The sequence below is a fragment of the Cottoperca gobio genome, chromosome 17 (assembly GCF_900634415.1).
Source record: "Cottoperca gobio chromosome 17, fCotGob3.1, whole genome shotgun sequence".
Classification (NCBI taxonomy): domain Eukaryota; kingdom Metazoa; phylum Chordata; class Actinopteri; order Perciformes; family Bovichtidae; genus Cottoperca; species Cottoperca gobio.
Genome location: NC_041371.1, coordinates 24,765,523 through 24,779,682, shown reverse-complemented (window position 1 = coordinate 24,779,682; position 14,160 = coordinate 24,765,523). Strand labels below are relative to the sequence as shown.

Sequence of the window (14,160 nt, the reverse complement as noted above, 5' to 3'; positions counted from 1 at the left end):
TCAGCCTTTGAGACCCAGTGTGGGTCACAAAACTGTGCATGTTGGGGTGGTGTAGTAGTTGCAGCATTTGGACCAGGGAACAGCAGAATGGATTTAGTCCGAATCCTTATCAATTATAAAATGTAACACCACCATAAAAAACAATTGGAAGTTCTCTCATTTAGTACTGGGGATTCAGATGTCCATTTCTTGGCTGTTTTTTGCACGGATATCCAAATCATTTTGACCTTCATCCAGGTTCTCTGGCCATTATACCCCCCCCCCCCCCACCCCCTCCACCCCGACCCTTCAGACTGACAGCCCCACACTGTGCATAGAAACCCAGCTTGCAGCCCCCCCCTATTTCCTCACTACTCGAGTAGCTCCGCTCATCAAGTCAGCGACCGTTGGGCGTTACTTCCACATACAAGCTGGCCAAGAAAGGAAATGCAGATGAGGGCTCCTGCAGCCATTCACAGAGCCCAGGTCAATGCTGCTGCCGCTGCCAATGGAGCAGTCAGACAACTCTGGCTTTCTGTTCATGCGTCTCCTTCTGCTCTCCATATTTCTTTCTTCCTCTCTGTTTAAATTGTTCTAAACTATTTCTCCACCTCAGTCAGACGTTCAGGTAAACAACATACAGAAACTATCTGTGTGAAGCTCTATGATATTTGGTGGACTTGGTTCATTTGACTGCGAGATTATTTTGTGTGTGTTTTGCGTTTGCAGATCATTTTTACTCAACAGTTTTTAACTTTTATGAGTGGGTCCTTAGTCGTGTGTGTTTTAGGTTCCATCTATCGTGTAGCAGACTAAATCAAATCAAAATCAAATCAAACTACGGTCAGACTACCGTTACTTAGACAAACTGATCAGGACAAGGAAGTGACTAATCCAAGTAATGACTGACAGATATTTTACCCAGACAAGCAAGTGCTGATGGAACACTCCGAACTTTCAGTATTTTGCTCGTTCTTTGTCTGGATGCTGTTTATTCAAACATGGACTGAATAACCTCCACAAACATTGTCTTAAAAATCCTTTGTTTTTTGAAACATGCAAACTTATTATTAAATGTTATTACATTGTTCTATTGCTACTAGCTTGTTTTTCTTTGCCAAACTTAAAAACATTAATCTGATGGTGATGGTGTGATGAAGCCGTATTCAACCAGAAAAACTATCTTCCTTCAAAGTTTGAGAGATGTTCAGAGCAATGGCCGCCTGCCTTCTGCAGAAGAAAGGCAGGAGGATGAACTTCTTTCCTAAATGTATAAATTAATGTATGTGGGATATCCACATGATATCTTATATCCGTTTGACACTATCTATAGCCTACGATACTATGGCCATGATTTTCAGCCTAAAATACAGTTTCACATATTTTTCTTAATTTTGGACCAATCTTTGGGTCCCAGCACTGTCAGCAATAATGGCTGAAAAAGACTTATGAATCTGAGTATGGCATCTGTAACAATCTGTTAAAACTGTCCAAACTGATTGTAAACTGAATATAAATCAGATATGAATATATGAGTGTTATAAATCTCCCTGTTACCTTTTCTACTTAACTTGGGACCCAATGTGTTAAAACCATGTGGCCTAAATGTCATTATTAGACTGTAAATGCAATTCATAACTGTCTTTACCTCCAGAATATCAAGGTGTAGCTTTGAAAAACTATTTGCTTAAAAAAAAATTCTGAGCATTATTCTGATTTTTTTCCCTTTTTAAAGATACAACTGTGTACAGTATTTAACTTAACTTAATTAATGTGGGACAACGATGTAGTATTGTAAATGACATTCTGGGTTACACTGTGTAAATACTTTATTAGTTGTTATATTCTTGTTACCCTTTAAAGTGGAGTCAAAGTTAATTAAAGTAACATTTCTGATTAAAAACTTGCTTCATTGCCATGAGTGTTTGTCAGGGAGCCTCATGTTGTGCATCATATGAACTGTGGTCTGCTTGAGTTGATTTCACCTCTCTGTCAAACGGCCTTTTCTAATGTCATTTCTGAAAAGGTTTTGAAGTGAATGTAAAATCGAAGGCTAAAAATACCCTGGTGTTTCAGATGTGTAGTAGCTGGAGCTTTTAACGGAAAATCTTCATGAGTGAGGAAGTATTGATGCAGCTCTGTGCAGACTACAAGTGTCCCCGATGTTGTGTCTGCATCCTCAGATCCTCAATGTTATGCTATACATTATGAAGATATTTCAATAAAACCACCAGCAGATTCAATCAACTTCACAGTAAAATACTAAATATTTGGGTCATGTGATCTTTTGAAAACATTTCTCCTGTGTGTTTTCGGTTATATAATAAAATAATCTTCTGAAAATACACAATTGCATTGTTGTCTTTTATTTACCATTACACCATTATGATATAAATGATTTACATGCAGCATCATATAAAAAAGAACTTCAGCTGAGAGGGGGAAACAACTAAATGTGTTCATTATTTTATCTTAAAAGCCCTGATGTCAAAATCCCATTGTAGAAAACACAGCTGCTCTTTTTATAACACTGTAAATATTTTAGGTGCATTTACTAACTACTAAGGCAGAAGCTTCTCCAGGTTTGTAATTGAATGCAAGAACAGCTGACTTCCTTTAAGACAGGAGAGGAAATAAAATTAAAAAGAAACATTCACAGCATCGTAAGACCACGATTTGGTTTGTATCTCCATTATTTAGACCCGGCAAAGACCTGGCAAATGTAGTATTCAAACAGAAAGGTTATTGCAGGAAAAATAAGTTATGTAAACACTCCAGAGCCCCGTTTCAATGCAGTAATATAAATAATAATATAATGATTTGACTTTGTTAACAACAAATAAAACGTCGCCTATTTTCTTGAACATTCGTAGAAGGAGGCCGACATGACGGCCTGTAGCTGCTGGAGGTCCAGGGCCGGAGGGTGCGGTGCCAGTCTGCAGACGGTCGGAGATGAATGGAGATCATGTCCATGTTAATGCTAGTCTGGCTTTGGGACATGTGAGAATTGTTTACAGGGGTTTAGGCTACATTTTGATTTTTGCAAAAAAGCGAGTGTTTTGGTTGGTTATTGTAAATGGACATGTTTTCAAATAAGTGTTTATAGAAAACAAATAGGCTGTATAAACGAATGTTTGATGTCATCTTAAGAAAATGTATGTTGCTTTCTTCCAGCACTATACAATCAGATAATAAATTCAAATCGAGACTGGAATGTGCTTTTGTGTTCAGTTGTCTGTGGGTTCATTGTCAGTTGTTTTGTGAGGACCAATTAGGTTATTAGATAGTGTTCACCAGACAGCTTCTATAAAGCAGACCTTTAATTCCAGATATAAAATGTGTCGTTACATTCCCAAATGTTGGCGGCCGTAAAGGGCTGTAGAAGGCAACTTTGACACCAAAACAACCAGACCTGCGTGTAAACATTCACTACAGCACGCCGACAAAACACAGTAAGAATTAAGAACAAAAGAGCAGAAAATAGCCAAAAAAGTCAGAAATTACCAAACACACACAACACAAAGTAGGCTATCCTCTCAATTCCCAGTTCCCAGAATGCAGCAGAAAAAATCTTTGGATTTCAGCATATAGTTTTCATATTAATAAAGTTCTTCAGCCACAGCAGTTGAGCCTCACGGGACAAGGGTGTCGTGCGCGTGACGGCTGTCCAGTCCACTTCTCTCATCCCTCGAGCTCATCGTGTTCAGTCACTTTCCCCGCCTCTCGCGGATATGTTTTCTGTACTTGGTCCATCTTTAGCTTTTCCCCTGTTATAATTTAAAGTGTAACGTTGAACAGGCCTGTGTGTTGGAATGAGTCTAAATGTAATGTCTCAGGGCAGGTGGAGCTCACTTCACGGTGACTCTTCCTCATCTCTGTAAACATCAAGCTAAACGTGCGTCCACAGTTAATGTCTATATGTGACCTTCGTAGTTCTGGGTGTCCATCTTTGGACCTTGTTTTGACCCTGGAACTGGACCAGGCAATGTTGCAATACATGTTAGAATATCGGAATCCTAGTTGTTTCTTCACGTAAAAATACAACTCAGGGGGGAAATCCTGGAGTAGATTAAAATGTGTGAGGTTTCTGAGATCATATATATTGTTTAAACATTTAAAAAATAGTCCTTATTTTCTTAGCCTAATGATAATTCTATCAAAAAACATGTTTTTCCTAAACGTAAATGGTACATGAAATTAACTGTATTGGCTCATCTGCCAGTTGCTGGTAAACATTTTAGGTAACAAATAAAACGTGTTTTTACCGGCACCATCTAAACAGTCTATAGGCAATGATCCACCAATGTTGAAATATTTGGTTTCAGACCCAAATCACTGATGCAGCCTAAAGATGGCTCAACGTAGATGTTGCATGGGTCACAGCAGGCCTAAAGTTAACAGTTCACAAGCATCCACACATATTTTTAATTGGACATCTGATTGTACATAAATTGCGGTTTTGTATGTTATTGTGTCGTATGGAACATTTCCACTTCTGCCTGTGATTTACGCAGCCCTATTTCTGACTTGGATTGGACATCGTCATAACTACAGCCCTGAGGACACTTAGCCTGCACACAAACACACACACACACACACACACACACACACACACACACACACACACACATACACACACATACACACAAATATGTCTCAGGTTGAGTTTTAAATATGAATGCTGGTACTGAAGTGATTTTATTGCATGGTTCAGAACCCCCCCCTCCCCTCTCCTCCCCTCCTGTCCCCGTGTCTCCTCTAGTCGCTGTCCGACTTGTCATCCTTGGAGCCGGCGTGGTTGTACAGTCCCTGCGCCATGAGATGCAGCGCCAGAGCGTTTTTATTCCCGGTGGCTTTCTTGATTTTGGCCCGTTTGTTCTGAAACCAGATTTTGATCTGAGACTCGTTGAGGCCCAGCTCCCCGGCCAGGCTCTGCCTCCGCTGCTCGGTCAGGTACCGGTTGCCCTGGAACTCAGTTTTTAACCGGTGGAGCTGCTCAGCGGTAAAGGCCGTCCGGGGCCGTTTGTCCTCTTTACTCGGGGTCGGGGTCGGTGCCTTCTTTGGTTTGCGGGATCTGGGCCCTTGGGTAGGGGTGGGGGTGTAGACAAATATGACAACCAGTGGTTAGTGTTAGTGGCTAGTACTTTTAAGCTTTCTCACATTTAAAAAGCACAGGTAGGCTATAACAGTGTGCCGTGGCTGGTTGCGTTAAGTAAACAGATCGTGCCTCTGTTTACGTTTGTGTCAAAATGTAGAAGGTTTGAAACGTTGCTGCGTCATGCCTTTATTAGGTTTCTGAAAACAAAGAAAATAAATATTAGATATTATAAGAACATTATCTGATCATATGTTGCTTCATGGGCTTGAGGAAGAGTTTAGTTGTTCGGTAGTAAATTATTGAGTAATGCAAATGATAACACGGTGCTATATAAAAAGCCCCTTAAGCGAGGGAATAACAAGTCCATGCTATTACATTAACTATTTGAATATAGTAGAATATATATTCCCTTTGTTTCAAAATATATGGTGACTTTTGAGTCATAATGGCTCAAGGACCACTGGACGTTTGCATTGTGATTAGTGGGGATTGCAGGGGTCCTGCTGCTGCTTTGGGTCAATGAATACTTTTAGTATAATTTAATTAAATAAAAATATCCAGAATGTATAACAATTTGGGACAAGGGTTTCCCTCTTAGTGTGACTATTCGACAGTAAAACTAATTAACCAGACTCATGAGCTAAAGGGGTTCTACCTGACTGTTTTAATCAGAATTGAGTTATCTAAGGCTGCTTCATGATGTGTGTTATGATATGTTATCATTTGTGTGTCAGGCTACTTGTAAGCAACTATTAGGGTTAAATATTTGAAAGAGGGGGTTATGCGAAATTGAAATGAAATATTCTGAGATATACTTCCTAAACAGAACTTTTAATTACAACCACAACTGTAACTGGGAATAAACAGAGGCTTATGTTCAGTGGACCACTTTAGAGCAGTTACCCATCAGGCTGTGGCGGTGGCTGCATGTCCTCCAGCTCTGCTGCAGCACACTTTAGTGAGAACAGGAGGAGGAGGGTGCAGATGGGGGTGGGTTTAGGATATGATGGAGGATGGGGAGTTAGGCGCCTCTTTCCCTCCCTGTTACCATAGAAACTCCTTTTTCCTTCTTTTTTTTAAAAAAGTACTAAGTACTAAAAAAAGAGCAATAACCCTTTTTGTTTCTGTTTTAATATTCAGACGTTTCTATCATGATGAAGTCAAATGGCAAATAAATGACAATGAATGGCAAATTATATTTCGGTTTACATACGTAAAAGTGTAAAAATATAACAGGCCTCAATCAATTGTGCCATCCAACAGTTAGAAGAGCTGTTCATAAACTAAAGAGCTGTGTTTGGTTTGACAACACGTTCTTTATCTTTACACCTTCTAATATTTTATACAATCTTATATAATTGAAGTATTTACTAATTTCTACAAAGTCTACAAGCTGCAGCCTGCGTGACCTTTCTGAAGGCCCTTTGTGGTAATTTCCATAAACTCGGGCCTGGACCTCGATGGAAACTTTTTTTGAGTTTCCATACAACAATAACAACTACATTTCTTACTGTTCTCTCTTCGTTTTGGGCTCTTCCAAACGCCGCTTCGATACAACATGAAACATTTGCCTCCGCTTGGCAGCTCGTTTGTTTTTAGTAACATTATTTAACAGTTGTATGCGTTTCTAAATCACGACAAAGAAAAGGCCAAGTGCACCATGCGTCCAATTGTAAAATAACCCCAGCCTAGAGCAAATGGTTCACTTTGTTTTTACAAATGAAATGTTGTGTATTTAACGCCGGATCCATCACTTCAAACAGAGCGATGCGGCGATAGAAAGCTTTACGGGAGTCTGAAATGCAAAATGCTTCAAATCTACTAATGTCAGCATTTTCATAACATGGAAATGCCGTCAAAGATTAGTTATTAATTTCGTTGGCGGGTGAAGGGCTCTAAAGTTCTGTTTTTCATTTCACATCGAATCCTTCTCTTTTGGGGCACACGGCCCTCACTTTTTAGACCCCCCCCCCATTGTCAAAAAAATATGCTAATGTATATCAACAAAGAAGACTGAGGAACAATGGCGTTAAACTTGGTTTTACTTCCCTTTTCCACATTTTTAACTTTACGTTCGACTCGTATTTAATTTTAACTTAATTTTCATAACAGTTTTCTCGAACATCGTGTCGTCCTGTCCACTTAATCGTCTTTTTAAAGCCAAAATCCAGATCGAATTCCATCCCAAACAACTCGAATTACTTTCTCATTTGAGTTTAAAGTAGTTTGTTTTATATGAAATAGGTATGTGTCTATTCTAGGAATGTTATCATCATTTTTTTATTATTGAAAGTATGAAATAATGAAGATAGCCTAATATTAGTTATGCTGGCACAATAACTGGTTTGTCAATTGTTAAAAGTGATATGTCTATTAAATAGGATTGGGGGTTGCAAAGCTCAGAGAATCAAATGTCACTCTTTTTTCTAAAGAATTAGCCCCCAGAGCTTTTAAACTTGAAATGATGCAATCGGACCTTTTTTCTCTCTCTAAAATAATATTCAGCCATTTTTAACGGATTCAGAAATGAAGTATCCTGACCGGCCTTCATTTCTTTACTTTTTTTCAATTAACGATAAGTGGTCGAGCAATATTTCTCCACCAACCTGATGACGGACGGTCTGAGTAGCGGGTACAATAAACCCAGGCTGGCCACAGCATCGGCTTGGACGAAGGGGCCGAGCCGGCCTCGGGGCTGCGGCAGCGCTCCCGGCCGCCCCCCCGACCTTTCACAGCCACATTACCGGCTATCAGGTCAGGCCTCCTGGCCTCAGTGTCCGGATGCTGGTCGTCTGATGCTCCCGTGTCCTCCTCCTCCTCCTCGCCTCCTGCTCCACCCTGCTGCAGGTTGCCAGTTTTGGAGGACTTTCTCCCTGCCAGCTCCTCTCTTCGTATGATCACTCCCAGACTGTCTCCCTCCCGGACTAAAGTCCCGTCCTTCCTCTTTCGGCCGAAGTCCGGTCTTAAAATGTTGTCAATGTAAAAGTTGGTGATTCTGTGGGACTGTTGGTTGACAGGTGGCTGGAGCAGAGGCAGGATGGCCCGGTTGGACTCCTCGCCGGAGTCCTCTGGGCGCTCTGGATCTCGGCGAGCATTTTCTTCCATAATGATGAAGCCCGATCACCCTCAGCACCTCTCACTCTGCGCACTTCTAGACGCGGTACTTATTCCAATCTCTTGTTGCCCGCCTAACTTTCTCAATTAATTAATAATAATATTTCTGACTCGAAAAACAAATACGTCGATGCGCAATACTTATTTCTTTTTTGGCAGAATAGTTGATATTGTTTTTGCTGTGAAAACGCGCCGTTTAGGGTATTGACAAAGAAAAATCATGCTTCAGTTTCTGATAAAAAGCCTTCTCCTCATGGCTGGACTTGATGCTCAATTTTTATTTTGGAAAAATAGTTGAAAAAACCAGAGTCTATTTAATTTTTCCGGGTCCCTGCACACAATTATTGATGCTGCCAGCAGAACTAAACTGCCCTGATAAAGACGCCGCTCAAATACTTTCACTACGGATTTTGGTTCTCATTTATGATTGGCTGCGAGACGCTGTGATGACGTTGTACTACGGTTTTCTCAGACACGTGCCTTGGACCAATAGAGCTGGAGAGTTCGTGTCATGTGAGCTTCCCGGAATTCCCTGGAGATGCAGAATAATACAATCCAAATCAGTTGATGATGCGTTCAGGTTACAGCGGACATTTCTTATTACTTAAACTGTTTAAAGGGACAGATATAATTTGTAGGGTTAGGGTTTCTATTTGTGGAAAATAACGTCCAGCCCAGCTTTCAGGTAGTAAATGATAGCTCCATAAAAGCTACTTCAAATCATGGCATGAACATTATGTCATTATAATACAGGTCAACAGTGTCACATTGCAACACACCCTAAAGGCTTGCTGATGGTTGGCTAGTGTTTGTGTAAAGGCTGGAAATAATGAACTAATACTAAGTATCCAAAGTCTACAGAAGACACAATTGAAATACAGTGGAACAGCCTTGAGTGCAGCTGAACATTGTTGTGAGAACAGGTTAGCAGCTTTTGGATTCATGTAAACCCAAACAAAAACAAAACAATGGTCCATGCACATCTTTCTTTATGCCACAGGCACACGTTAAAATGTTTAAGGACAAAGAGACAAAGCTGTTTGTCTATATTTTCTGACCAGTAGCCCAAAAAGATATGAGCAGGGCTGTTTGTGCTGGGAAGGGTCAAAGAAGGCCTATTTTGCATTTAAACTAAATAGGAATGTTGTATTTGTACTATGTGTTTGTATTTGTACTATGTTGTTTATCCTGTACACACAACAACTATTACACGTCTGTCCGTCCCGGGAGAGGGATCCCTCCTCAGTTGCTCTCCCTGAGGTTTCTTCCATTTTTCCACCTTTAATTATGGGGTTTCTTTTAGGAAGTTTTTCCTTGTGCGATGCGAGGGTCTGAGGACAGAGGGTGTCGTAACCTGTACAGTCTGTAAAGCACACTGAGACAAATGCATAATTTGTGATATTGGGCTATACAAATAAATTTGATTTGATTTGATTTGATTTGATTTGAATCACCATTTTATAACTTAATGGAACTGAGAAAGTTTCAGAAATTGAATTGATGCTATGTAGTGCTAAACCAGGGTCAGGTGAACTGTATTTGCAGGTGACCTATAAACACCACTTGAAATGTAGACCTATAATTAATTACATACATTTAGTTTAGGCTATACTTTCGATACTGTGATAACCTGCAAGCGATGTTTACCTCTGACTGCACCATCGTTCCCAAAGAGCATCAGTGCAGCACACATAAGTCATATTAAAAGCATTTCTATTCTGATTTCTGTGATTTGTCACCGATCACAAGGACGGTCAGGCTGTGTCTGACAGGCAGGGGCCTTCAGGTTCATGCTTTTACCTGCTTTGGTGGATCAATTACAATCCTGTATTCACTGACAGAAGTGTTCTGGTCCATTCTAGAGATGGATCAAACTTTATATAGTCAGTGACACATATATAGTCAGTTTATAACACACTGACCGTCAATCTCAGTCTCCTCATGGTTTTTCTTTTAAAAGATCATTTTTGTGGATAATATGCATACTTCTCATCCATTTTCCTGATATAGCAACAGTTAGCCTCATTGTCCTCAAGCAGCTGGTTTAAGACTTTGTGTCACGGTGACGTCAGATCTCTTAATGTGTGGACCGTATGGGCTCAGTGGCCTGGCTTCTGGTCAGCAGTGGATAATACATTCTGCATGTTAATGCTGGTGGTGCTCACGTGGTGTTTTATGTAGCCATACTAGGGGGAGATCTTCCTCTTGTTCGGATAATACAACTGTGAGGTGGGGGTAATCATGATAGGGTACTTTCCTCTTTGGGGGGATTTTTAAAATACAAGAGACAACTCAGTTGGGCCATGAGCAATTCTAGTTAAAGCATTAGCACCAACGTCATTTATTTAGTTTGTTAGGTCACGTTTCTTTTTACAAATAGCTCTACGCGTTATTTGGCTATATATGGAATTATAAGTGGAATATAGTTTCTTTCTTATGACTGCTCGTTACATTGCATTTTGGGGCAATTTACATTCACTGTCCACAGATGGGGTATAATAATTCTTAATGCTATTTTTTGCCACGGGTCGAAGTAAATGTGAACAGATCCAGTAGCCTATTTGGAATACACAAGGTGCGTTCCAAACCAGCGCGTGGAGGCAGGTTTGAACTACGAATTAATTTTGTCACGAGGGCAGGCCAATAGAGCTTCGCCCCAGTTCGCAAACTCGAGTTAAATAATTCAATTTAGATTCTCGGAGCTGGATGACTCCACTGTAAATTAATGCACGGAGAAAAGGAATAGAACGGACATGGAGAGAAAATGAGAGTAACATGGACATAAACGCGTTATATCGGTCCAGCATTTGTTCGGCAGTGTGTTGGAACACATTCCAGTTACTCTGTAGCTGAACTGGAGACGGTCACATTTAACCCATTGACACCCCCCTCAACACACACACACACACACACACACACACACACACACACACACACACACACTGTTGTTTATTTTTCACGTTCATTTGCAGAACCAAAATATTAAAAAGGACTCCATCCATTGGGTGGCCGAGGTGTCTGAATCATCATTTGGTGTATAATCTAACTCATTTATATGCTCAACGGTCAATTTAAATGCAGATACAACCTTTAGAGAAAACACATTATAAGCGTTTCCTCATTTCAAAGTTATCTAAAAAAAAAATGCAACGCTATAATACAATGAATCCAAGCATTATATTATGCATTAGGCTGATGAGCCGCAGGCCGGTACTGACAGGGCTGATTCCTGTACAGCCTGCAGCGTCCTGCTGGCCTGTCACACAACACATACTGCAGATACACCACATCTAACATCCTTGCCTGTCACCTGACTTTTCATTGAGAAACTAATAAAATATAGACCTGTACAATATAGCATCATTGCATGTATTTTTTATGTTTTTCATTTTTTTTATTAATGGATGCACCATTTGGTTTTAGCTGCGTGTGTTCAGCAGAGGCAGGCTCCTCCAGTCAGCATTGACAGATGGAAGATACCCATCTCCAAAACGTTTTCGTGAAAAAATGATAGTTTTAGCTATATTGCCAGTGATAAAAAAAAGAAGCTTTTAAATACTTTAAATAAAAGTTACAATTACAATGAAAAGTAAATACTCTATTTAAACCCTGCGTTTAAATACAATAAATATTAGCAGTGAAATGTCCTCAAGCAGCCTACCAAATATATAGGCCATAGGCCTACTCCTTGTGAAGAATGGTCCCTTTATAAATTCCACTTTTTGAATACATATTGTGCTGCATGCTCCTGGTTAAATGGTTTGTAATAGGCTACTCTCTAGTGTTAAACAACATTAAGATCAAACAAGGCTGTTGAGAAGTGAAGTTTGTTCCGTGTTGATTGTAAAATCGTAATCTGCAAAGTAACCATCGAACACAACGGGTACAAAGTATCGCACACAATTTTAAATAGTCAAAAGTTGCAATGCATGTTTGTCTTTATGCATGTTTGAAGCTTATTATACGATTATGGATCGCATCCAAAGCACTAAAATAGCAAAACTGGAGATAAACGGATTTTCCTTGACAGTGAAGGATATATTATATATACACAACATCCTGCCAAATGGCCTCATTTATACAACCTATGTCAATGCAATTGCTTATTTTATATTTCCCTTCCTCAAATCAGCTTGTTATACTCCTGAATATCAAATATTTTCTGACACAAATGGAGCTTTCATGTTTCCTGATATCACAATGTTTTCAGGATTTCTGAGCTTCTTTACGCATTTGTCCTGTGAACTGCACACTTTGCACTAACCAGCCGCCAGCTAGTTGATCCACCTGATCTTACAGTCAGTCAACATCTTTGAAAATACTGATTTGACTTTTGTTTTAAACCACAGTGTTTTCTAAGAGTTTAGAAGAAAACGCATCCAGCTGTTACTGAGCGCTAACACAAATGAGTTATTTTGTAACCCCAAATTAAAAGCTGCTGATAATGGTAACTTCAATAACATTCAGTCAACCGTCCTTTTTTAGCCTGCTATTACAGATATTAACATATGCAATTAAAGAGCTAATGTAAAAATAATTTAGTTCAATTCGATTACACCTTAATCTAATCTCAGGAGCGCTGATGAACAGGAGCCATTTTACAAATGTGCCAAATATCCAATTTGAAAATTAAACAAAAAAGACAGAAATCACATAACAAAAACCAAGAAATAGACCAAAATCAAAAGACAATGGTCGGAGTATCAACCCTCCCTATTAGGGTAATGCTTCTAAATGAACGATCATAAGGCCACATTGTGATAAACAGTACAGTGTTGTAGGGTATGAATATAATCAGAGACATGGTATCTGATGTATGCATCTCACTATGCTCCATGATGGTGAGAGACAGACAGCATAACTTATGAATCGCCTCCCTCTGAAAATATATGCTGCTCCTGTTTTATACAGATATTAGGCTCCTTTATTGATGTATGCACATATTAATTATTAGTAGGCTCTGCATTCTTAATATCAATGTATTGTTTTTAAATGTATGAAATAATGCACAGCATGTGGATTGGTAGCGTGAGAAATACCAGGATCTATTTATTCGTTAGGTGCGCTCCACACTTTTTGCTGCGTCATGTAAAAAAGGGAGGTTGGAGGCTAATTCTGCCAAGCAACTGAAAGAGAATGTTCAAAAATATATATATATATATATATATATATATCAATAAATCAGACACGGAAATACTTTTGGCCCATTTGTAGAAGCGCTCGATTACTGTGATGTGTTTATCGTCCCATCATACTCTCCATTGTTGGTGACGGAAACAGAGCGCTCACCTCAGCATCTTTCCGTCACTGTTAGGCTGCGCTATGACTGATCTACAGCCTGTAACAAATGCAATGAAAATACAAAGCCATAGAAGCCTGTGAAGATCTCGGGATCTCGAAAATAATAGAATAAAAACATGAATTCATCATTATTACAAGTGTATATATATATAGTGTATATGAAGCAAAATTGAGAAAAATGTTCATCAGTTGAAGGATTATATTGTCAATAATTTTGATGCTATAATATCTGAAATAAAATCCCAGCAGAGAGCACAGGACTGATAACTGATGACCGCCTCGTCATCACACTGACCAACAACAACATCTATAATATCATTTCCATATCTTAGCCTTTGGTGAATGTCCAGCGTGAAGATGAGAGGCAGGTTTTGTGAGACTCTGAATGCTGCTGTCTCCTACATTGTGTTGGTGCCCAGATGTGAGATGAGCCGGGAGACAAAGCAGAGGTCAGTCGGGACCATCAGCTTCCTGTCCGCTTTACAAAACCTCCCTGAGGGGGAGGAGGGACAAGGGGAGCTCTGAGGTTAGGGGACACTTCCTATTCCACTCTGTCTGCTCTGTTTACGCAGGGATGGGGAATTAGTGCAGGGACACACTTTGGCTCTAACCGATCGGCAGTGGGAATTGAAAAAGGCGGTTGAACTATGACCAAAGACAACCAAGAC

General features: G+C 39.8%; 1 protein-coding gene across 1 annotated transcript; it reads right to left on the bottom strand.

Moving 5' to 3' along the window:
- Positions 1-4,737: 4,737 nt before the first annotated feature.
- Positions 4,738-8,182, bottom strand: LOC115022864 (homeobox protein engrailed-2b-like). Its single transcript, XM_029453970.1, has 2 exons — positions 7,684-8,182; positions 4,738-5,060 (listed from the first exon to the last, which is right to left on the bottom strand). Exons 1-2 carry the CDS (start codon positions 8,180-8,182, stop codon positions 4,738-4,740), a joined length of 822 nt encoding a protein of 273 aa, XP_029309830.1.
- Positions 8,183-14,160: the final 5,978 nt, after the last annotated feature.

Coding starts and splice junctions, on each gene's coding strand:
- LOC115022864 (XM_029453970.1), bottom strand. CDS start 8,182: ATGGAAGAAAATGCTCGCCGAGATCCAGAGCGCCCAGAGGACTCCGGC. Junction 5,061..7,683: donor CTCAGACCGTCCGTCATCAG/GTTGGTGGAGAA, acceptor CCCCTACCCAAG/GGCCCAGATCCCGCAAACCA.